Source organism: Triplophysa rosa, unplaced genomic scaffold, assembly GCF_024868665.1.
Source record: "Triplophysa rosa unplaced genomic scaffold, Trosa_1v2 scaffold122_ERROPOS1645957, whole genome shotgun sequence".
Classification (NCBI taxonomy): domain Eukaryota; kingdom Metazoa; phylum Chordata; class Actinopteri; order Cypriniformes; family Nemacheilidae; genus Triplophysa; species Triplophysa rosa.
Genome location: NW_026634121.1, coordinates 88349 through 110765, shown reverse-complemented (window position 1 = coordinate 110765; position 22417 = coordinate 88349). Strand labels below are relative to the sequence as shown.

The window sequence follows — 22417 nt, the reverse complement described above, 5'->3', positions numbered from 1 at the left end:
ATGTGGAATAAAGTCTGAGTCTTTCTGTCACTGCAAACTTTCAGTTTCCTCCATACTCCCCTTTGCGATTCATTGCTGTATGGCATTAGGCCTACTTAACTTGCTGTGTTTCCATCTGAGGTCCGTAGTATTGTCAAAGCCGGTTTGTGTCGTTTTTTTATTAAAAGCTGCTAATATTAGTTAACTTTAGTAATTTTGTATTAGTATGGGTCTATATAGCCTAAATCAGGAAAATTATCCCTTCAAAGGTGTTTACAGAAGACAATAAGGAACATAATATGCACTTCTGCCTAGACTATCTGCACATGAAGAAAGAACTACAAACAAGTCTGGGTAAAGGTTACAGAGTATTTAAAAATGACAATGGAAATGACTTGAAAGAACGCATAGTGTGCACACACAAGTGACATGAGACCAGAGGGGGACAGTAGTGAAAGTCACGGTACAAAGGTGCGCAAGCGTGGAACAGATCGTGCAGTGTCGTAAATCGTCGCAAAACAGAATTATCATTTGCGCATGCGCGTTTTCTACTACATCATTATGCGCATGCGCGGACGGATCGTGCAGGCATCCCGGATCGTGTACCGACAGAGCGCTCTGAGCGCCTGAGGTTGAAAAAAAGTCAACTCTGAGCAGAAAAGCGCTTGACATCATCCGCCTTTTTCCCCATTGTCCAATCGAATGAAAGGAGAGACGGTCCTTCTGATGTGGTGACGTTACTTTAAACGTCCAGAGACCGCAATGATGAAGGAGAAGCTTGTGTTGGCTGACGCGGGTTAACAGAGCAAGCGTCCTCCGCTTGTACATTTTTTAAATTTCTGATAATATGACAGTTAACAGCAATCCTTGACCGACAGGACAGCTGTTTCCGTGGTTACCTCGCAACATAAAAAACACTCATGTTTTCGAACATGAAAAATGTGTTTGGTGTGATCGGCCACTAACAGTTCACCAAAATATGTTTGAAAGAGAGTGGATTCTGACATGAACAATGTTCTCCTGTAAAAATGTCTTACAGTTTGTGTGGCTTTCCAGCTACAATATGTTATGAAGGGAGATGTGTTTCTTTATGACATGAGATGATATTAACAATCAATACTATGAGAGATACTCACCGCTGACAGAAACACTGAATGTCTTGTATTTTGTGTCTCTGTTGCTGCTGATCTGTAGTTTATAAAGTCCAGCGTCTGTGCTTTTGGTGTTTGTGATGATGAGAGATCCAGTGTGATCATCCAGCTTCAGTCTGTCTCTGAACATCCCATCATCATCATATATTGAGCTCTTATTGTCTTCTTAATCACCTTTAGCCAGGAGAACACCCCCATCTCCAAACCTCCACACTATGAGAGCATCTCTGTGTGTTTGGACATCAGTGTGTAGAGTCACTGAACCTTCCTCAGTCACTGACACTGACTTCACATCACAAGTGTCAGATTTAAACTCAGTTGGAGTATCTACAAGAAACAATGTCACAAACAGATCACAGTTATAAAACAATGTCAGCTGATATAAACAGAGCTGTAGTACCATGTTAAAAAATTAACTGGTGGAGACAAAAACCAAAGCTGCTTTACTTTAATGGCATACATGGCTAGAAAACTACTTGTGTGGCCGCAACCAGCACGCCGCCAGAGCACAAGTTAAGAGCTGCTGGTACCATAGTTACTAAACATACTTTTTTACAGAAAAAAGTCAACTGCTGAAATTAATTGCATTAATCCACGTGTGTCATTGATTCATGCTGTTAAAGTATGGGACAGGGAACAAACCACACGCAAGTTATAAGCCCTTGCAGAATAATGGAAACATAAAAACATCTTGGAGAGGATATCATTCTGAACGAACACTTGAGATATGACAACAGCAGCGGAAGACGTTTACGTGATCTTCAATATCATATATATCTGTTGTTTCTTAAATAAATCTTTTGAATGAGTTTTAGGGTTCTTTTGTATTGTCTTGTCGCTCTTGAAACTTGACAACGTTCGTAGGCTTAGTGACTCTCTGTTACTGCAATATTAACTTTTCTTGGTAAGGTATTATAACATAATAGAAGCGTTTAGTGCTTATAAATTTATTCAGAATTCAGCTGTTAAATATTTCACCAGTAGGACAGCTGTACCAGTGTTATGCAAATCAATGCAGAATCAGTTCATTTGAACATGTCATATATTGAATGTAGAATACTGATGGAAAGTGATTTTCACGTACGTTGCATTAACACATTGTTCTGGCTAGAACATTTGTATTGTGTAAATAAGGTCCCCGGAGGCTACTGTTGTGGTAAATAAGTCACGGCTGAAGGGTTTACATTGCTCTATGTGCACTGATCAGTGATTAGATGTCGATAAAAGCTCAAATTAAAATCTGATCATCATATAAATGTATTAACAAACATTAACGAACAATGAGCAAAACATGTATTTATTAATCGTTTTTAATGTTAGTTAATAAAAACACAACTATTTGTGTGAGATCTGGTCCATTCAATAATACGTTTTGTAAGTTAGTAAATGTTGAAATTAAAATTAAACTCATAAAAAATGTAGAAATTTCCTTAATAGTCATGTTCTAGTCTTATTTATTTATTTATAAAAATCTAACATTTTTAGGCCTTAATGTTGTGGCAGTTATTTCCCCACTGAATAGAAAATGGTATTAAATGTCAATATTTTTGAGATATTGTCTCGAAGTATCATGACGGCACAAATGTTTAAAAAATTGAGTTGTATTAACTTGTCTAAATGACGTAACACACATACACATAACATATGCAGCTTGCACTTTGAATCTTCCGTTTAATTTCATGTTAAAAGTAAAAGCAATCTTAATTCAAACTACAAAAACATTTCTGCTTACCGCTGACATTAACTCTGAATCTCTTGTATGTTGTTCCTGTGTTGCTTTCAAAACCTACTTTATATCGTCCAGAGTGTTTGTGTTTAATATTCTTGATGATGAGATCTCCAGTATGACGGTCAAATATCTGCAGTCTGTCTTTGAATCTCCCATCAACCAAATCTTCATATGTGATACTACCTCCGGACATTTCAGCTATAAGTGTGACAGATCCTTCTTCTCCAAACCTCCACCGTATCTTGTCATTGTTCTGTAGTTTAGTAGTAACATCAGTGTGTAGAGTGACTGATTCTCCCTCATTTACTGACACGGACTTCTCATCTGTCACAGCACCAAACACAGCTGAACAACACAAACACAAACATTAATACAGAATAATGTCAGCAGCACACAGATCTAACTGACAATATTGAGTCTCCAATATTGAGAACCAAAAGACCCAAAGCCGCTGTAATTTCCATAACTTAAAACATTGTTTTGGTAACGTTCTTTGTATAACTTGTTTAAGAACGCCCCAAATATCAGTAAATACTGTTTCCGGTTTCGAAAGTGAAAGTATTAAATTTGACATTATAAAACACTTACCGCACACGAGTAATAAAGCGATGCTCTTGCAAAAGCTCCTCATCCTGCTTTTGATTCCAGTAATACATCCTTTAATGGAGAGATTCAGTGTGAGTAAATCTAAATGTCATCCGTTTGTTGTCTGAGCCGCACCCACACGGACGACGACCACTGCTAAACTAACCAAACCTGCTAAAGGCTAACAAAGACCAACTCGCTGCAATATTCACAAATGAATTGAATAATTTATACCAAGTACCAGAAAAAAAGAAAATCACTTAAGGATTCCGATCATCTGCAAAGATTATAGTAATCTAACAGGTGAAAAGACTAAAGGTCTTTGCACATACAGTCCGAAATTTTCGTTTTTTCGTATTTGGCTCTCGTTTGTACGGTGTCTCTGAATTGTTATAAAAGGCCACTCAAAATGCTTGACGGACGAAAATATCGGAGGCAGTGTGTAAATGTGATTGACACAACGAGAGGTCGTATTAATTTTTTAACGTGCGAGAATTTCGGACGCAAATTTCGGACTCAATGTGCAATGGGCTTAACAGCTAAAACGTCCGAATTGATGTTTATAAAACGGTCAGTTCTGGTCCTTGATTCTGATTGGCTGAGCGGAGTTCTAAGCCGTTATAAAATACCCCAATATATAACGGCTGACCGCACCACATAGCCTAAATATCATTTTATTTACTTTATTTTATGAAACCTTGCTAAGCATATGGAATAACCGTTTTATAAAAGCAATAAGCCCCGCGAAGCAGTGGGTTACTGTCACGAAAAGTGAGGCGTGGAGAACCCAATAGCAGGCAGGCGGTGGTAAAGGGGTAAACAAAGGACTTTTATTTAAATAACACAAAACAAAAGAAATACCCACGAGGCGGTGACTGACAAGATAAACTAAAATACAAAATTACAAACCAAAAACTTCCCTCAAGGGGAACAAACAAGAGAACTAAGGTGATAAACAACTCAACTTACATATAGGGACGCACAGATCAGGACAAGGTAGGAACTAGTGGAACAAGAACACGAAGCACATCAAACGCGTACAGATACAATGACAGAGCACAGGACAATGAAACATGAGGACTATATAAAGGGGAGGAAATCAAGAGGGAACAGGTGTGAGACATGAACTAATCAACAAGCAATAACGAGGGATACAAAAGGGCGGGAACACAGACAAAGACCGGAGAGAGTATCGAAGACCGAAAGGGTCAAAAAGACTCTCTCCACACATAACAAGGGATCCTGCCGTGATTCTGTCCCATAACCAAGATAGACATGACATGATGAGGTAGAATCACGACAGAACCCCCGCCTTAAGGAGCGATATCCTGACGCTCCTCAAGGTGACAAACGGGACAAGACAGACTGTGACAAAGACGAAAACCAACAACACATGGTGAACAAGATCAGGGGCAGACAAAAGTGCATAATCATGGGGTCGGGGTGACATAGCAAAAAAAAAAAACAAGGGAGGGGGGGAGGGACCAAACCAGGACCCATAGGGGGCAGTCCCTGGGGGTGGGGAGAAGTCCCAGTCCCCGGCTGCACTCGAGGGCGCGTAGTCCTAGGGGACTTAGGGGGAGTCCTGGGGGGACAGTCCTTGGCCCTGGGGGTTTCCCAGGGACCGGCTTGGCTGCCGGACTGGAGGCCGGCTGGAACTGGCTTGACGCCGGCTGGAAGGCCGGCTGGACCGGGCTTGACGCCGGCTGGAAGGCCGGCTGGGCAGGGCTTGACGCCGGCTGGAAGGCTGGCTGGATCACCGGACTGGACGCCGGCTGGACCACCGGACTGGATCACCGGACTGGATGCCGGCTGCACATGCATGGACGCCGGCTGCACCGGCGTGGACGCTCCTCCTCGACGCTTCTCCCTCCTTCTCCGCACCACTGGGTCCGTAGCCAACTTAGGCGGAACCATGGGGACCGGAGGGAGTTCTGCGTCGGTGGAGACCGCAGACGTCATCCAGACGTCGGGGATCGTGGAGCTCAAGCCGAAGGGTACTGAGTCCCCCCGGGCAGCGGCAGCCAGGACGAGGCCCTCCGGAGCGGTCGACCGTGGGGTGAGGGCTCCGAGTGGAACCTCACCCTCGGGACCGTCCCGGTTGGCCACTAACCTGACCATGTCCGCGAACCCAAGGGGAGCCAGCAGCCTCTTCTCCGACGGGGCGAGGCGCTGAGTGAGGCAGCAGTTGAAGATCGCCTTCAACTCCGCCTCGCCAAACTCAGACGACCTCGCCACCGTCGAGAATGCCTCGGCGAACTCCCGGTTCCTGTAATTCCCCTGACGGAACCCCAGCAGCAAGTGGGCTTAGGCGGCCCGCGAGGACGACGCCGTGCCGTCCTTTGGAGCTGCCTGCTGGGTTCTGGCGGGCTCTGTTATTCTGTCACGAAAAGTGAGGCGTGGAGAACCCAATTGCAGGCAGGCGGTGGTAAAGGGGTAACCAAGATAGACATGACATGATGAGGTAGAATCACGACAGGTTACAGTGCATTTTATAACAGCTACGGGGTTTTAGGCACTCCGCTTCGCGTCGTGCCGTGCCACAACGCCCTTAGCTGTTATAAAATGCACTGTAACCCACTGCTTTTTGGGGCTTATTGCTTTATTAAAGCGCTCTCGTCATCTTCTTCTGACGTTTTATGGCGGTTGGCAAACCAGCTATTGGTGCATTACCGCCACCTAATAGACTGGAGTGTGAAGCACCAATATTAGGAAACCTCAAAAAATAATAAAAATTGTCATGGTTCTGCTTCCTTAGTCATGTTTTTCTTGGTCCTGTAGCAGAGCCATGGCAAAGCCTTAGGTTTTATGTGAGAAGACCATGAGATGTTTGTTATTTGACATCTCATGTGTTTTCTCAGGTCTTGTCATTGGCCCCGCCCCTCTCGTTTTCTGTATTGTCTCCCTCTTGTGTCTTATGTTCTACACCTGTCCCTGCTCGTTATCCCTCGTTTGTCTTCTCTATTTATACCCTCATGTTTCTTTGTCTTGTGCCTTTGGATTGCGTTTCATGTGTCCATGCTTGTTCGTGTCTCGTGCGTTGTGTTGGTTCCTGGAGTTCCTGTCTTGCCTTTCTTTGCATCCCTGTATTGTGAGTTGTGTTTATTATCATTTAGTACTGGTTTTTGCCCCCTTGAGGGAAGTTTTTGGTTTCTAGTTTGTATTTTAGTTCGTCTTGTCAGACATCCCCCATCGTGGGTTTTTGTTTTGTCTTTGTTTCTTTGTTATATTAAAGTCTCTGTTAACCCCTTACTGTCTGCCTGCATTTGGGTTCTCTCTGCACCACGTTCGTGACAAAAAATAATAATACCTTAATAACCTTTAAATTCTCCTGTCTATTCCAATCTCTCTCAAAAATTGTATAATAACTCTATATTTGATTTGTTGCTTTGATTTATTTGATCCTTCCAACAGACTCTGTAAATTAAATGCATCACCTCCTAATTTACACATTTTCTGAATTAATTTCTGTCCTTCATTTTCATATTTTTTACATTGGATGAGAACATGTTCTATAGTTTCTAATTCATCACAGTGTATACATCTACCTGACTCATGCTTTCCTATTTTAAAAAGGTAATAATTTAATCCAGCATGTCCTATTTGTAAACGAGTTATAATAATAATATCATCTTTCCTGTTACTAATAACATTTCTCCCTTTCCCTACTAGCTTTTGGATATTATAAAGATGTCTTCCTTTATTATCATTGTTCCAACTTTCTTGCCATTTATTAAAAGTTATTTATTTTACTTTAGCTTGGACCTCTTTCTTGCTAAGATGCACCTGAATATCTGTTTCCTTATGTTTCAGAGCTTCCTTAGCTATCTTATCAGCCACTTCATTAGTCTCCACCCCCACATGAGCAGGAACCCATGTAAACGTTACTAAACTTATATTACTAATTCTTAGCAAGCAAGCAAGGATATCATATATAATATCTTGTCTAGATGATGTTTGACCGCTTGCAAGGCTGGAAAGTGCAGCATAAGAATCAGAACATATTACAACTAGTCGTGGTTTTACATCTTCTACCCACTGGAGTGCTAACAATATTGCAATTAACTCTGCTGTATATACAGCTACATAATCAGTGATTCTTTTTTTAATATTACATTGAAACTTAGGTATATAAACTGCAGCATCCGCTCTGCCAGAATCAGGATCTTTAGACCCATCCGTAAATATCTGTAACCATGAGGAGAAATTTTGATCTAAATACCTCTGTACAATAATATTCTTTGGGTTATTTTTGTTCTCTTTGAGCTCCGTTTGTATCTGGAAATCTACTATTATCTTAGGAAACATCCATGGAGGAATCCCTGATAAAGTCACTGTAGGGCTAATCTCATATTCAGCAATTCCAGCTTCTTTTGCCTCCCTATTGGCAGACCATCTGGAGTAAGATCGAGACGTAACAGGAAGGAAGAGGCTGGAATCGGGGTATAGCTACCACTGGCAGTCTTTATTTTGCTTCTCAAAAGTCCTTTATAGCGCTGTACACGCTCACATTCAAACACTAATACTTAATAGACACTGTCTCTTTCTGCTCCGAGATTCCTCCGTTTGGTTGACGGCTCCTCGGCTTGGCTTTTAACAGGAAATGCTTGTAAATTGAAAACAACTCAATTAAATTACGTTGGATTCACTCAATAATCTCTCTATTTGGAATTATTCAAAAATAATAGCTAAATCTTTAACAACCAATTTAAGTAGATTTTATTCTAGTCATTTTTAAATCATTTTAATGTACAAAACTGACAAAAAAATCAAGAAATTAATTTAGTTAAATAACGTTTACTAATTAAATTTCATGAAATCTACAAACCCACATAATGACTTTTTACAGTGTAGACCAGGGCCGCATCAACGCACGGGCTTACCGGGGCTTAAGCCCGGGGCCTGTCACTGCAAGGGGGCCTTTACACAAACAAATATTCTTTTTTAATTACGTATTTATTAAAATAATTATCTTCGTCTCTGAGTTGTGACGCGCAGCCAGCGGTGCACTAGATTGTGTGAAAAAAAGTGATGGCTCCCAGAGCAACTCAAACTGCGAAAAGAGTGGAGGTGATCGGTGGATGCGGACATCCTTAGCGCGGCAATCTTCCCATAGGTTCATAGGCAAGTCATTACAAAATTAAAGACATTTGATTGGTAAAATCAGATTTTCAATGATTATGCATCAAATTTACAATTCATTATCTTCACCGTGGGAATGTTTATGCTGGAAAGTTGAAGAGCTGCTAAAATCTGCTCAAATATCGGGTCTTCCCAAAACATGTGAGAGTGGGGAGGAGTTACTTAATACAATTCCAAAGTTATCAGGATATTTTACAAAATCTGACGAAGACGGAGTTGACCGGGCCCATGAAGTGTCATCCTGCACAACAATTTTAGGTTAGTTTGGTTGTTAACTTAATGCATTCTAATTTTGTGTTTAAACGAACTCCATTTTATATATATTCACTATAAATAAGCCAAGTTGACAGGTTCATGTCTTAATGAAGTGGCAATATGCGTCAATTTTTTTGCGTGCTTTTAAACGCAGATGGCTGTGATGAAGCGCATTTAACTGTTTCTGGAGCTGTTGAGACTGAGCAAGGAGGTACCGTTTCGGTTAATGAACCTGAACTCGGATCGCCTTCTGCAGTAAGGTTTTGTCATGACTCATGTTGATCTCTTTGTGTAACTCGTAATTATTTGATCTTGCCATGTAGTTCGTACGGCAACTGTTTTGTTATTAAAAAGCGTGTCTCGAGACACTTGCGTTCTGTGTTGCGCCTTTAAAAGACATTCCTGAGCGCTGAATCTCGCATTTTTATGCGCAGAGACGTGTTCCACGTAATTCATAGCCCCGGGGCCCATGAAGGTCTTAATACGGGCCTGTATGCCACGAATGTGTTTATACACTTGTGTTGAGCATGTCCTCCAAAAAAGGCCTATAGGTCGTTTGTACAAGCGCCTTATTACGGCTAACGGTTACGTCTTAATGATGAGCGCCCTCTAGCGTCAGCAGCTTATTACGGCTAACGGTTACGTCTTAATGATGAGCGCCCTCTAGCGTCAGCAGCTTATTACGGCTAACGGTTACGTCTTAATGATGAGCGCCCTCTAGCGTCAGCAGCTTATTACGGCTAACGGTTACGTCTTAATGATGAGCGCCCTCTAGCGTCAGCAGCTTATTACGCTCTACTGTTACGTGTTTTGCCGTTTAGGGTATTTTATTGCTTTAGGTTGTTCACTTTATGCCTTTACTTCTTGGCATTTGTTATAATATCAATAGTTTCATGAATATATATGGTATTCATGATATTCAGTATTCAGATATTTTGAAGCCCCTAAACCTAACCAGTTCTCAACCATACAAAACATATTAATTTATTGCATAAATTGACCAAAAAAAACTGCATATTACAAAACAATGTCATGGAATGCAGGAGTCATGAGAAGATGATCAAATGATCAAACTCTGATGACCATTTTGATTGTATTGTACTTGTGTATTTAGCAGGATTAACTTTGTTTTTCTTTTCTTCAAATATACACATTTTAAAATGCTAAGGTAAATTAACCCAGAAAATGGTTTATGTTTGAGCCAACAATGGGTAACCCAGCATTTTGGGTCTCAACAACCTACCATGGGTTCATTTACAACCAGCAATTCTGGGTTTGTCTCTTTTTGGTCCAATGCTGGTTTGCAAATAGCCCGACATTTTTATTGTGTGATTTGTGTTTCATGTACATGATCTACGTATGTCTAAGTGACCTTTGTTTATTGTGATCCTGAACGTCGGCTAAATGTGGCAAATAATAACAGTTAATCTTAGTGTAACAGGCTATTGTAAAGTTTTAATCTAAAACACAGATTATTAACTAAACTCATCACTTCATTTATGTATGTTTCGTGCTTGAGATCGTCATAACAAACACATTCGTTTCTCAATACAGAGAGAGATCTGTTGAGACTAGAGAGCTGTATTTAAACCATGGATCTGAGATCTGACATTTAGCCATCTTTGGAGGATGGATCTTGATTTTTTATTTAATATTTTGTATATAATTCAGTATTTGTTAGATGCAGTCATGAGATCATTGTGGTTGTTATTATGGCACTATACTTGATAAAGTCATGTTGAATAAAAGCGAATTAAGACTAAATTTACAAGTACATTATTTTAAAACTATCTGTTCATTACAAATGTATATTATATATCTTCTCAACATTAAAAAGCATAAAATACGTCATGGCAGGAAGTGTTTGTGGTGTTAATTTCGCAGTCTGACAGAAAACCTGCAGGACCTATGAGCAGCATGATAAACACATTAAGTGTGAAAGAAGACGGCAGAGCTGTGAAGACCAAACTGACCACCACCACAAACCCCTGAAGACCAAAATACACATGACACATGAGAACTTGAGACGTGTCAGTTCTTCAGTTTATTTTACACACATCATCTGTTGATCTTTATCTCACACCTGTTGATCATGAGATTGCTGCAAGTCCCTGATTGGTGACGCATCCAGTACATCTGGGAGACATCTATTTGATGTCTGCATTTACATCTGCAAGACGTGTTTAATTGTTTGCTCATCTGCAATATGATTCGTTTACATGTGTGCATTTGGCATAACTGTACAATATATTCTCAACTAACTAACTAAACCACATTAAAAACTCGAAACACAGTGATTTTATCTCGTAGAAGCAGAAAAGAAAGAGGAACTATGTCATTATTTGTTGTAAATGAGCTCATGGAAAACTGAGTCCTTTAGCATCTCAAAGTGACACATGACACTGACAGATCATTTCTACTGATATGAATGTGTTGATCATGTGTCCGAGAGCAGAGGTGAGAAACAGCAGACCATCTGAAAATCAACTTTACAATTTATACAATGAAAGTTCAACTTTCTTTTATATCAAGTATAAATGGAATTGACAGTAAAACCGAGGCCTACAATATTCACAATGCCATTAACATAAGCCTGTATGAACAAACATAGGCTATACAATATTGTTAATTTCACCAAATGATGTCATACCAATATTCCTGAATATCAGATTGAATGTATTATGGGCAGAACACTTTGAACAGTGGCTGTTGGCGTGTTTGATCAGATCTGACCTATAGGCCAAAACCCAGCAGTGGCTTTATTTCATCAGGCTGCTAACCAAGGATGGACTCAACCATTGCCCTCACACAGGCCTACTTGTGAGTTGATACATTTAATGGTTATAATGGGATTTTTAATGGTGTCTACTGGTATGTGATTCTATTGGTGGGATGTTATCTGGCAGATGAGAACCAATAGTCAATTAAATCCTACTGGAACAATCCCCAAAACAATACAAAAAGCAATTTTAATAAATTAATATTTCATTTTTATCCAGCTTTATTTTTCGTTTTGGTTTTATTGTGTACGCACTTCATAATTTTAACAAATTGTGATGAAAAGAAAACTTTAAACTATGACTAAAATGTGATATTTAATAGTTTTTTTCATTACTGTCTCTCATTGTTGCCATCCTTATTCACAGCGTGAACCACAAGACCACGTGCAGTTTCCTGGGCTGCAGCGATATCTACTTGGGGTGCGAGGGTGATTCGAGAGTACGGTATGTGCCAGACATCGTCTTAAGATGTACGTGCATGTAACACTTACAATTTGTGACAAACATCAGCGTGAAACCGCGGTCACTCGCGGTTATTATTTGCATATAGTGCTTTCTATTTTACTTGATATAATATTTACTCAATGTTCATAATATCTACATAATCAATATCTGTATAACAAAAACTTAGGCACAAAGTATAGAGTTTTAATGTCAAATATACTTTTTTTTTTTTTTATTCAAAATAAATTGAATATAAGGTCTTGCATTTCTTATATGAACGGACATGTCTTAGAAAATTGAGACTCTTTAAAAGAAGCGTTTACTCTTAGTACCATTTCTTCATGTGTTTCACACAGAAAATACTCCATGTCTTCCTGGAATGTAAAACCAAAAGTAAAGGGCTCCCTGGAACCTTCCAGGTGTTCCATGAGACCACGAAGGGACACCTCCTTGTCCTCTTCGTCCATTGCTTCCTTCGGCCTGAGACTGGTGGTCTGGATCGTATGTCTTAAAATGAGTGGCTGCGGGACTGGAGATGGAGACTATTGGGGAAGATGACGATGTGCAGGGAGAGAAGCACGTGCGTCAGGTTCACCTGTGTACCCTCGCTCATGACTCCTCAGAAATCTTCGCCTCCTCCCTGTGCAATTAGAGAATTGAGATGTCCTCAAGGATGGCCGAGCTCGATCGGTTTCGGGTCATAGGATGAAGGACCAGCGAGGAGGTATATTGAGAAGCACGGGAGGAGAACCGTTAGCCCAGTCCATCAACGTTCTTTAGCAAAACAGGTTAGTATATTCTCATTTCGCTGCTGTACTTGCGTGGGAATGAGTTCACATGTCCTGACATTTCATACTACCCGTCAGATTATCCTACCAGACATGCGAATATCAATATTACGTCATTTTTTGCGCTATAAAATCATCCTACCTGTTTATTTTATACTGCTACGGGAATATGATAGTGTATTTACGTTGTTAAATCATTCTACATTATTTCATACTGGTGCGCTGTCAATTAATCCTACATGATTATTTTATGATGGTAGGACTATCTGACGGGGTATTTTGCAAATCATCCTACATGTTAATTTTGTCGATGTGTTTTAGATTACTTAAAATTTTTCGGGTGTTAGGCTGCGCAGGAAACCGCATTTACATGGAAGTTTGTTTGAGACTTTTTTTATTGCCAAGGGTATAAATAAATAAGTATACATTTACATTTCAATCATAATAAACAATACATTATAAAATAATTAACAAGTAAATAGGTTGGAAAAAAAGAAAATTAAAATGAAACAAGACAACATCAACATAAAGAATTATTCAATAAATATAAAAAATAATAATAATTTTGCACAGTGATTTAACAAAATATATTAAAAAATAAGCACAGGTCTAAAGTTTTATGAAGGTTTGTTTGAGACTTGCCAGGTTTCTCACGTACAGTGACGTCACCATCACATCTGTTTAGTAATTACAAATGCAGCAGGAAATCGGTCAGAAGCTGTGTTTTTATATATATAACCCGCATATGCAACCATAGTTTTTCATTTACTCGTTTATACATCAACTGCATGATTCGAGAGTGGACTTTTACGTGCTATTTTACTGTTACTTCCGTGTGGGACCTTTACTATGGCGCTGTCAGACATGCGCACATGAACAAAACTGAGAGATGACCAGTAAAGGAGTTTACATGCAGCGCGAAATCGGAGTAATGGGCAAAAAACGACCTCTGCCGAGCGGGGTTTGCTTACGGCATTTATGAGCTTTCCCCGATAAAAGAAACCCGTTTTACGCGTTTACATGACCTTACTTGTTATCATCTTATTAGGCATATTCGGAGTAAAACTGCATGTAAACGCACTCGATGATGTGCGCGCGCCTGGTAGAGCAATCTGACGGGTAGGATGACATTACCGGACACCCGTTCCTGATGTTCTTTATCACAGTCGGGAAATTAAAATGCTGCTCTCGGATGAATAAATATGAGCTTTGTTTAGTAATAGCTTTTGCAGTTGCATATTGTCTTGAGAAAGACAATTTTACATTTGACTGCATGCTCCTGCATTGGATTATTTAATATTTTTTATCTTGTGTTATTATTTTATTACTTTGTCTTGAATCATTGCGTAAGGACTAACAATGCTTCATGTGGCCTATTGATATTATTTTGATGTAATATTTATAAAAAAGGGGGGTTGCAACATTACCAACTTTCGTTACATGTAAATAAAAAAGTGATGGGATATTAAACCTAGTCATTTCAACATTCATTGAAGAGTGATTTAATGTAAAATTCTTTATCTGAATCTATTGGTGTTATTTTGTGAGAAATCCCTAATAGGGTGCATGTGATGTATGTGATTATGGGTGGTGGGCAGTGGAGGCATACATCAATATATATATTTAAAGGGCTTATAGGGCCCCGATTACACATTTGCCTTTTTTCTGGGCAGAGATGCAGGGAACTGTGTATTTGAAGTGCTTTTTTCCTTTATACACTTTTTATGAATACACTTGTGAAAAACAAAAGTTATTTCAATGGAGTCGTCTTGCACCCTCAGTTTTAATTGTATATTTATCCTAGAAGTTTTTTCCACCACCGCAGAAGCTGTGTTGTTACCTGCTGGTTAATCATGGAAACACGCTTTGACAACTATGTTTTCATTCTGGATGTGTATGTTCATTAAATCCACAAGTTTTAATAAAAAAAGTGTAATCAATGCTTGGCAGAGTGTTTTTAGTGGGTTTTTTTATGGTAATGAGTCATTTCAAAAGTTTTGCCTTATGCCAAGAACTTCCTCTGGTTGTTTTGCCGAGAAAAGCCCATCTACTGCTTAAAATATAAACTTGATTTAAGATGTGAAAGTAGACTTGGTTATTGATTTCAGAACCTAGCAGGTTAAGAAAGTGCTTTCGATATAAAGATTACTTTGTCAGGATCGACGCAGTGTTGTGCTCTTTCACCGTTCTTATTTATTTATTTTATATACTAATTTGTGTTCATGTATTTCCTTGAATATGTACTGGGAATTGCTGAGACACCGCCTAAAGCGCGAATTACAGTCCTGTAGGACACCTATAGTGTTTGCGTGAGTCATTTTTGTATTCAATTATTTCTTATACTGTGTATGTTTCTATTGTGTATTGTGATTGTGTGAAAATATACATGCAATTATCAGTGAAAATATATAATATAAAAGTCATTTAAAAAAAAAAAACAAGTAAGACGTAATTTTTTGTCTTTTTTTCTTCATCACACAAAGTTAACCATTTAGTTTTTTCTTCATTTGTTACATCAGAAACAGAAGTGTAGATCTGTTGTTCACTTGTCAGTAAAGAGGCGTGACCACGCTTTAGACTCTCAGCATCTCATTATTTTAACACCTTCGTTCTTTCTGGTCGATTTATTATTTGGATCTGTTCTGAGAACTGTTGAAAAACATGTCTGCTGTTATTTTGTTCTGTTTCTGCTTGTGGAGTCTATTTGGTAAGTTTTGTGTGTATTTGTTTATCTTCGCTTTTTTTGGTCTGTTGACTGATTTTATATGGTAACGTGATGATGATCACAAATCATTCTGAACTTCTGTAATAAATACATTTCACTTGAAATCCTAAGTATTTGACCATAGACAGATCTGTTTGTTCTTCATTTATTTCTATTATCCATTCTATAATATGAATCAAGTTTTAGAAGCGGTAATGCAGATGTTATGCCACCGAGTGAACAGATTTTGTATGAATGTAATTGTTCTTGTTTGTGTTTCAGGTGTGTTTGGTTGTGAGTTTGTGTCGGTGACTGAAGGAGATTCTGTTATTCTGTCTGTAAATCTCACTGAACATCAGATGAAGGAGGAAATCTCCTGGAAGTTTGGAGCTCAAGACATTACAATAGCTGAAACAGAGAAAAAGGGCAAGTACCCCCGTTTACATGAAGAGAGAGCTGATGGGAGATTCAGAGGCAGACTGAAGCTGGATCACACCGGATCTCTCACCATCACGAACATCAGAACTGATCACTCTGGACTTTATACAGTCATCACCTCAAACACAGAGACACAACTCAATATATTCAACATTACCATCTATGGTGGGTGAACAAAAACTGCTTAATATCTTCCATAATATTTTGTCATTATTAGAAATAAAGTAGAGGAAGATTTTCCATATAGTGAAATCGAGATTTGTGTCCTGCCTCACACTGTTTGATTTATGCAATGTATTTCATTTTATAATAAACATTAATTTGGCATCTTGATAAGCCTTTTTCCTTCACTGTGGTGTTTTTCAGCTCGTCTGCCTGTTCCTGTCATCAGCAGAGTCTCTCCACAAAACTCTTCATCATCTTCATCATCAGATTGTGTTGTGTTGTGTTCAGTGATGAATGTGTCACATGTGAGTGTCTCCTGGTACAAAGGAAAGAGTTTCTTGTCCAACATCAGTGTGTCTGAACACAGAGACATCATCAACATCTCTCTTCATCTGGAGTGTCTGAATGATTCTTACACATGTGTCATCAACAATTCCTTCACAAACCAGACTCAACATCTCAACACTGATGTCTGTCAAAAGTGTTCAGGTGAGTCACATGTGATTATTAGTGTTTATTCACTTAGCTGATTGAGAAACTGGTTTAAAATGATGGGTTTTGTCGTTCTGTTTAGTGATGCTGAAACTACACGGTTTTTATAATAGAATGTTAAAGTAAATCAACCACAAAAGTCGTCCACACAAATTAACATACTCTCACTATCCCCCAAAGAGTTAGTTGAGTGTACTTAGGACAACTAACATAGTCTGTTTAAAAAACTGTGATGAAGTATATTTCAGTTTTATTGTTGCAGATGTCTCTGAAGACTACGTCTGCAAGTGTACTTTTACTGAAGCTGTGATCCGATTGGTCCTCTCTGCTCTGGTGGGCGTGGCTGCTGTTGCTGTTGTGGTTTATGACGTCAGATCCAGAACAGATCAACAGAAGAAGAGATCAGATCAGAAAATAAGATCAGACATTGAGTTAAACACACTTGATTCAGCCGGGTGTTAGGGTCGGCTATCATTTGAATTTGATCAATTCTGATTCTGCTTATTGATTTAAATTTCAAAGTGTTAAAAAATGAAACATGACATCAAACATTACATATCAAGACGTATAGTCACATAGCATCTTCAGCTTTGCAAATAATAGCCTGTGAGCAGTGTTTTGAAAAACAGATAACTGGGTTAAGAGACCAAATACTGCAGCCCAGTTTAACTGTATCACACCGGCTTGTGTTCTGAAATGTGACGTTTAATGTCGCTGTGATGCATTCTTGTTTTTCCTGTTAGTGCTTGTTTTGCATTTTGACTTGAAATTAAAATTGTCCTCATTTTTTCACCCTCTTGTCATTTTAAACCTGTTTGAGTTTCTTTCTTCTTCAGAACACAAAAGAAGATATTTTGAAGAATGTTGATAAGCGAACAACAACCTTTTTTTACCCATTGACTTCGATTGTTCGGACACAAAACCAATGCAAGTCAAGGAGTTCTTCAAAATTCTTCAGAATATCTTCTTCCAATAAGTTGACATCCATTTAATAACTTTAATAAAGATAATCATTTCATTATGTTATTGAATAATGTTTAATGCAAAACAATATTGAGGGGCAAATAGTATCTTCTCTCTTTATACGTATCAATAGTGTCTAAAAACGAAAGCAAATAAATTACAGCCATTTTTATATAGTGCATAGCATATCGCTAAGAAATGCTGCAATTTTTAGTAAATGGAGTGCATTAAGATTTAAACTTGGTGTAAATAGCTGCTGCCTTAAAAAAAACAATTAAAATCCATTAAAACCAATACAAATCCCATTATGTCCATTAAATCTATAAAATTTCCTACTGTGTTTTGGGTAGGGTGCTGTTTTTCTTTTAGGAGAGATTATAAACACACAAAACCTTTTCAATTGATTCGCTGTGCTTGTTATGTATTATTGATTGTGTCTCTTCAGTGTGTTAATTGTATTTGTTATAAAGACCATTTATTATCCGTTTGTCATGTGCACTGCTGTCTAAACTCTGCGCCTTTTTCCCTCATTATTATTATTATAGTTATTTTTATTTTCCTCACCTGCCATTATCTTGATTATATAGCTAAAGACATCTTGTAATCATGCCGCTTCGTGGTTAGTTTGACGCACGCACGCACGCGCACGCGCAACTGGCGTATTGATTGTAAATGAACATTTAATGTAAAAAAACGAAAGATCAGAGCTTCGCGTTTGATGGGCGGTCCATTGAAAAAAAAAGCGTATTTGTTCAGGAACTCGCTGCAGAGCTTGCACATCAGCAATGTCCTCTTTACTTCTGTCGCTTTGAAGAGTGCAAGAACCCCATGTTATAACATTTTGCAAGCGGTTGAAGAACATGTCTCGTTTTATTTTCTTCTGTTTTTGTTTGTGCAGTCTGTTTGGTAAGTTTGTTTTTACATCTTCAGATTGGTCCGTCAGGGATACTTTTTTGATTCAGGAATCATTTTGTTTTTCTAAACATTTGAACATTTACAGATCAGTTTGTCCTGTGTTTATTTCATCATTCATTGTCACATTCATGTTAATCGTGTTTATATACATGTATGTGTGTGCGTCCATTTATGACGTGACAGACAGTTATTTGCAAAATATTGGTGAATTATACACGTTTAATTGTAAAGTAATATTAACTGATTGTAAATCCAGGTGTGTCTAGTAGTGAGTATGTGTCAGTGACTGAAGGAGATTCTGTGACTCTGTCTGTGGATCTGACTGAAGTGAAAGATGGAATCTCCTGGAAGTTTGGAGCTAAAGATGTTGTCATAGCTGAGATGAATGCAGGGCACAAGAACATCAGTTTATATGAAGAAAGAACTGAAGGGAGATTCAGAGACAGACTGAAGCTGGATCACACTGGATCTCTCACCATCAACAACATCACACTCACACACTCCGGACTTTATCAAGTCATCAACACCAACACAGAGAATCAACTCAATATATTCAACATCACTGTCTATGGTGAGTAGAGAAGAAATGATAAATATCTCATGTATATATTCACATTTTAACATGTTAAAATACCTGCCATAATTATTCATAATATGACATTGGTAATATTTATTGGTGGATGCATTGGAATGTATTTATGTAATTCATTTTGTTAATATTTGTTTTTCTGATGCATTGATTTCATTTAATATGATTATGAACAGAGCGTGATATGATATTTGAATGTGTAGACTCAGTTGTATTGGGTGTTGTCCTGTGTGTTATGATCTGAATTCATGCTCTGGGTTTTGTGTTTTATTCTTTTCTTCTGCCCTATTGACTGTTTTATGGAGTCATGTGCACGTCTGTGGTGTGTCTTTGTGATGTCTTGTTTCGGTCGGGATTTTACCACTTGTAGGTTTCCATTGCTTTGTATCTGTAGCTGGAGCTCCAACTTGATTCATGTAAATGTATAGTTTATTTTCTGTTGCGATCCTGTTATGGTGTCCATGTCTGATGTCAAAGTCAAGTTTATTTATGTAACACTTTAAAAGCAACTTGTACCGACCAAAGTGCTGCACAATAGACTAAAAATGCATCCAAAAAGTGGAGTCATGTGCGCTGCTGTCTAAACTCTGCCACTTTGTTTCCTCAATAATTATATTATTATTATACTTATTAATATTATACTTGATTTTATGATGGTTATTTACTGACCCTCTTATTCATGGTAAACTTATTTGATTGTAATGTTTTTTTTCAGCTCGTCTGCCTGTTCCTGTCATCTCCAAAGTCTCTTCTCAATGTTCTTCATCATCATCTTCATCATCATCAGATTGTTCAGTGTTGTGTTCAGTGATGAATGTGTCACATGTGAGTCTCTCCTGGTATAATGGAAGCCGTGAACACTCCAACATCAGTGTGTCTGATCTCAGCATCAGTGTGTCTGATCTCAACATCAGACTCTCTCTACCTCTGGAGGTGGAATATCAGGACACAAACACATACAGATGTGTGGTCAACAATCCCATCACAAACCACACACAACATCTACACATCACTCATGTCTGTCAGGTGTGTTCAGGTCTGAACATCACTCAACACTGTCACAAGTGTTCAGGTGAGTCACGTCATGTGATGTTTGTGTTTATTTACTGACGTGATCAAAGATCAAACTGACTAATACAGCATTTATATGAACTGATGCACAACACATTCAGTTACTGACTTTATTTATTTGAACAGGTTTCATAGTTGTGATGTGTTGTGCTGTTGTTGGACCTGTGATGATTGTAGCCGCACTTCTCATCTTCTGCAGAAAACACACGCACACAACAACAACAACAAGGTCAATGTAAACCCGCTAAAACATTTGTCAAAATATGTGTTTGGTTTCTTTTTCTTATTAAAGTTTAGTGAAGAGACTGTGTGGAGAAATGTCGTTCACATGTCAGGTGTTTTATGTGATTTCTTGGAGCAGATCCGGCCAGTGAAGATGAGATCACTTACGCAGAGAAAAAAAATCAATGTGTGAAATTCAACAGGACTGAATATTTGTGTGATGTGTTGTCATAAATGGTCAGTAATGTAATAATGTGAAGTGTTTGTTGTGTGTGTCTGTCAGAGATGTGCGGTGGAGGATGATGTGGTGTATTCAGGAGTCATGAGAAAATGATCAAACTCTCTGTCCATAGACGTTCAGATTACAGTAACTATGTCTGCTCAACACACCCGTTTAAAGTCTATTAAATGTCATTGAAATGATGCAATACAAGCAAACCCTGTGATGCCAGTGAAGTATATTCTTTTCACTGCTGTCTTGACATGAACTACTGAAATATGAGAACACAAAAGATATGAAAAGAGAATTGTTTCTGACTTTGACAAATGTTTCATGCAGATTGTAACATTAAATAGTTTTTAACTGTATATTACACATTGGTTTTTATCTTTGTATATTCAGTGATATGTGCTATACATAAACTGCATATTTGACATGTTCTCTTTTTCAAACTATAAAATAAAACAAATAATTAAATAACTGAATGTAAATCAATGGAGTGTGATGGATGTATGAAATAAGAAATGAACACATGTAGTTTAAAATATAAAGATAAGTGTAATAAAACATAAAGATCAAATCTCTCTGTGTTTTGAGTGAATTTATGCTTCATTTGCTTTAATGTTCAGCATTAAGGGATTTGATCAAACATCAACAATATCCTAGTAACCACCCTAGCAACACACGTGTAGAATAAAGCAATAAGCCCCAAGAAGCAGTGGGTTACAGTGCATTTTATAACAGCTAAGGGCGTTGTGGCACGAAGCGGAGTCATTATAATCCCCTCAGCTGTTATAAAATGCACTGTAACCCACTGCTTCAAGGGGCTTATTGCTTTTATAAAACGGTTATTCCATATGCTTAGCAAGGTTTCATAAAATAAAGTAAATAAAATGATATTTAGGCTATGTGATGCGGTCAGCCGTTATATATTGAGGTATTTTATAACGGCTTAGAACTCCACTCAGCCAATCAGAATCAAGGACCAGAACTGACCGTTTTATAAGAGCAATTAAGTCTTCATGTGGAGCTGTTAGCTGGTGATTTTAGAAGTTTAGATGCAATTTGAAGGTTTCAAAACTGACAGCAGAACTGAGTTGACTCGAGTTCTCACATTTATTTTTATCTTCGTGGTCAGTTTAGTGTTCAGTTTCTTTTTTTCGTGTTTCACACTGAATGTTTGTGTCAGATGAGGTCCAGCAAGTTTTATGTCTATTAATTATGAAGTCATGATGCGTTTAATACTTTTTAAACTTTAGTAGATAGTTTTAAGTTTAATCAAGCCACGTGACTCAAAGCCGTTAAGTTTATGGGATCCAAGCGTGCGTGACAAATAAAGACTTGCTTACTACTGTACTGTAGATATATATTGACATTTTTCTTTATAATTCTGAAAGAACTGATGAATTATTGTGCTGTCCATTCTTTCATAAACACGCGACTGTCCACTTTTCTCTTTATTCACTCATTCATGTCAAGACAGCAGTGAACTGAATATACATCTGCATACTGGCGCCATCTACTGGACTTAGTTTGGTTTCATCATCAAATTAGTCATTTTGAACAAAATCTAAACTCAAAAACATCGATATACATATGATATTAGCTGTGACACCAAAGCTCCGGTACTTGTGTCAAAAAAATTAAGCGATTTTCACTGAAGCTTATATCGATGCTTGATTCGATCAAAACCACGTGACCAATGACGTCCGAAGCTTCGTTTCACACAGACCCACGTGACTGCTTGTACTTTGATTCAAAAGGTTTAAAAAATCGCGACTCTTG

At 38.3% G+C, this 22417-nt stretch overlaps 2 protein-coding genes across 8 annotated transcripts; both read left to right on the top strand.

Moving 5' to 3' along the window:
* The first annotated feature begins 8296 nt into the window (after positions 1–8296).
* Positions 8297–17482, top strand: LOC130549476 (uncharacterized). Of its 7 annotated transcripts, none has more exons than XM_057326695.1 (6): positions 8297–11661; positions 11988–12065; positions 12422–12853; positions 15917–16160; positions 16362–16649; positions 16915–17482. In XM_057326695.1, the coding sequence occupies exons 4-6, from the start codon at positions 15917–15919 to the stop codon at positions 17112–17114; spliced, it is 732 nt and encodes a 243-aa protein (XP_057182678.1). In that variant the 5' UTR covers positions 8297–11661; positions 11988–12065; positions 12422–12853; the 3' UTR covers positions 17115–17482. The 7 variants fall into 7 exon arrangements, with proteins under 7 accessions (XP_057182678.1, XP_057182674.1, XP_057182675.1 ...); XM_057326691.1 differs by having other exon boundaries at positions 8300–11661; positions 15840–16160; XM_057326692.1 differs by lacking the exon at positions 8297–11661 and having other exon boundaries at positions 11861–12065; positions 15840–16160.
* A 989-nt stretch (positions 17483–18471) lies between these two features.
* Positions 18472–20909, top strand: LOC130549478 (natural killer cell receptor 2B4-like). Its single transcript, XM_057326696.1, has 5 exons — positions 18472–18521; positions 18787–19101; positions 19835–20191; positions 20317–20419; positions 20552–20909. Exons 1-5 carry the CDS (start codon positions 18476–18478, stop codon positions 20562–20564), a joined length of 834 nt encoding a protein of 277 aa, XP_057182679.1. The 5' UTR covers positions 18472–18475; the 3' UTR covers positions 20565–20909.
* Positions 20910–22417: the final 1508 nt, after the last annotated feature.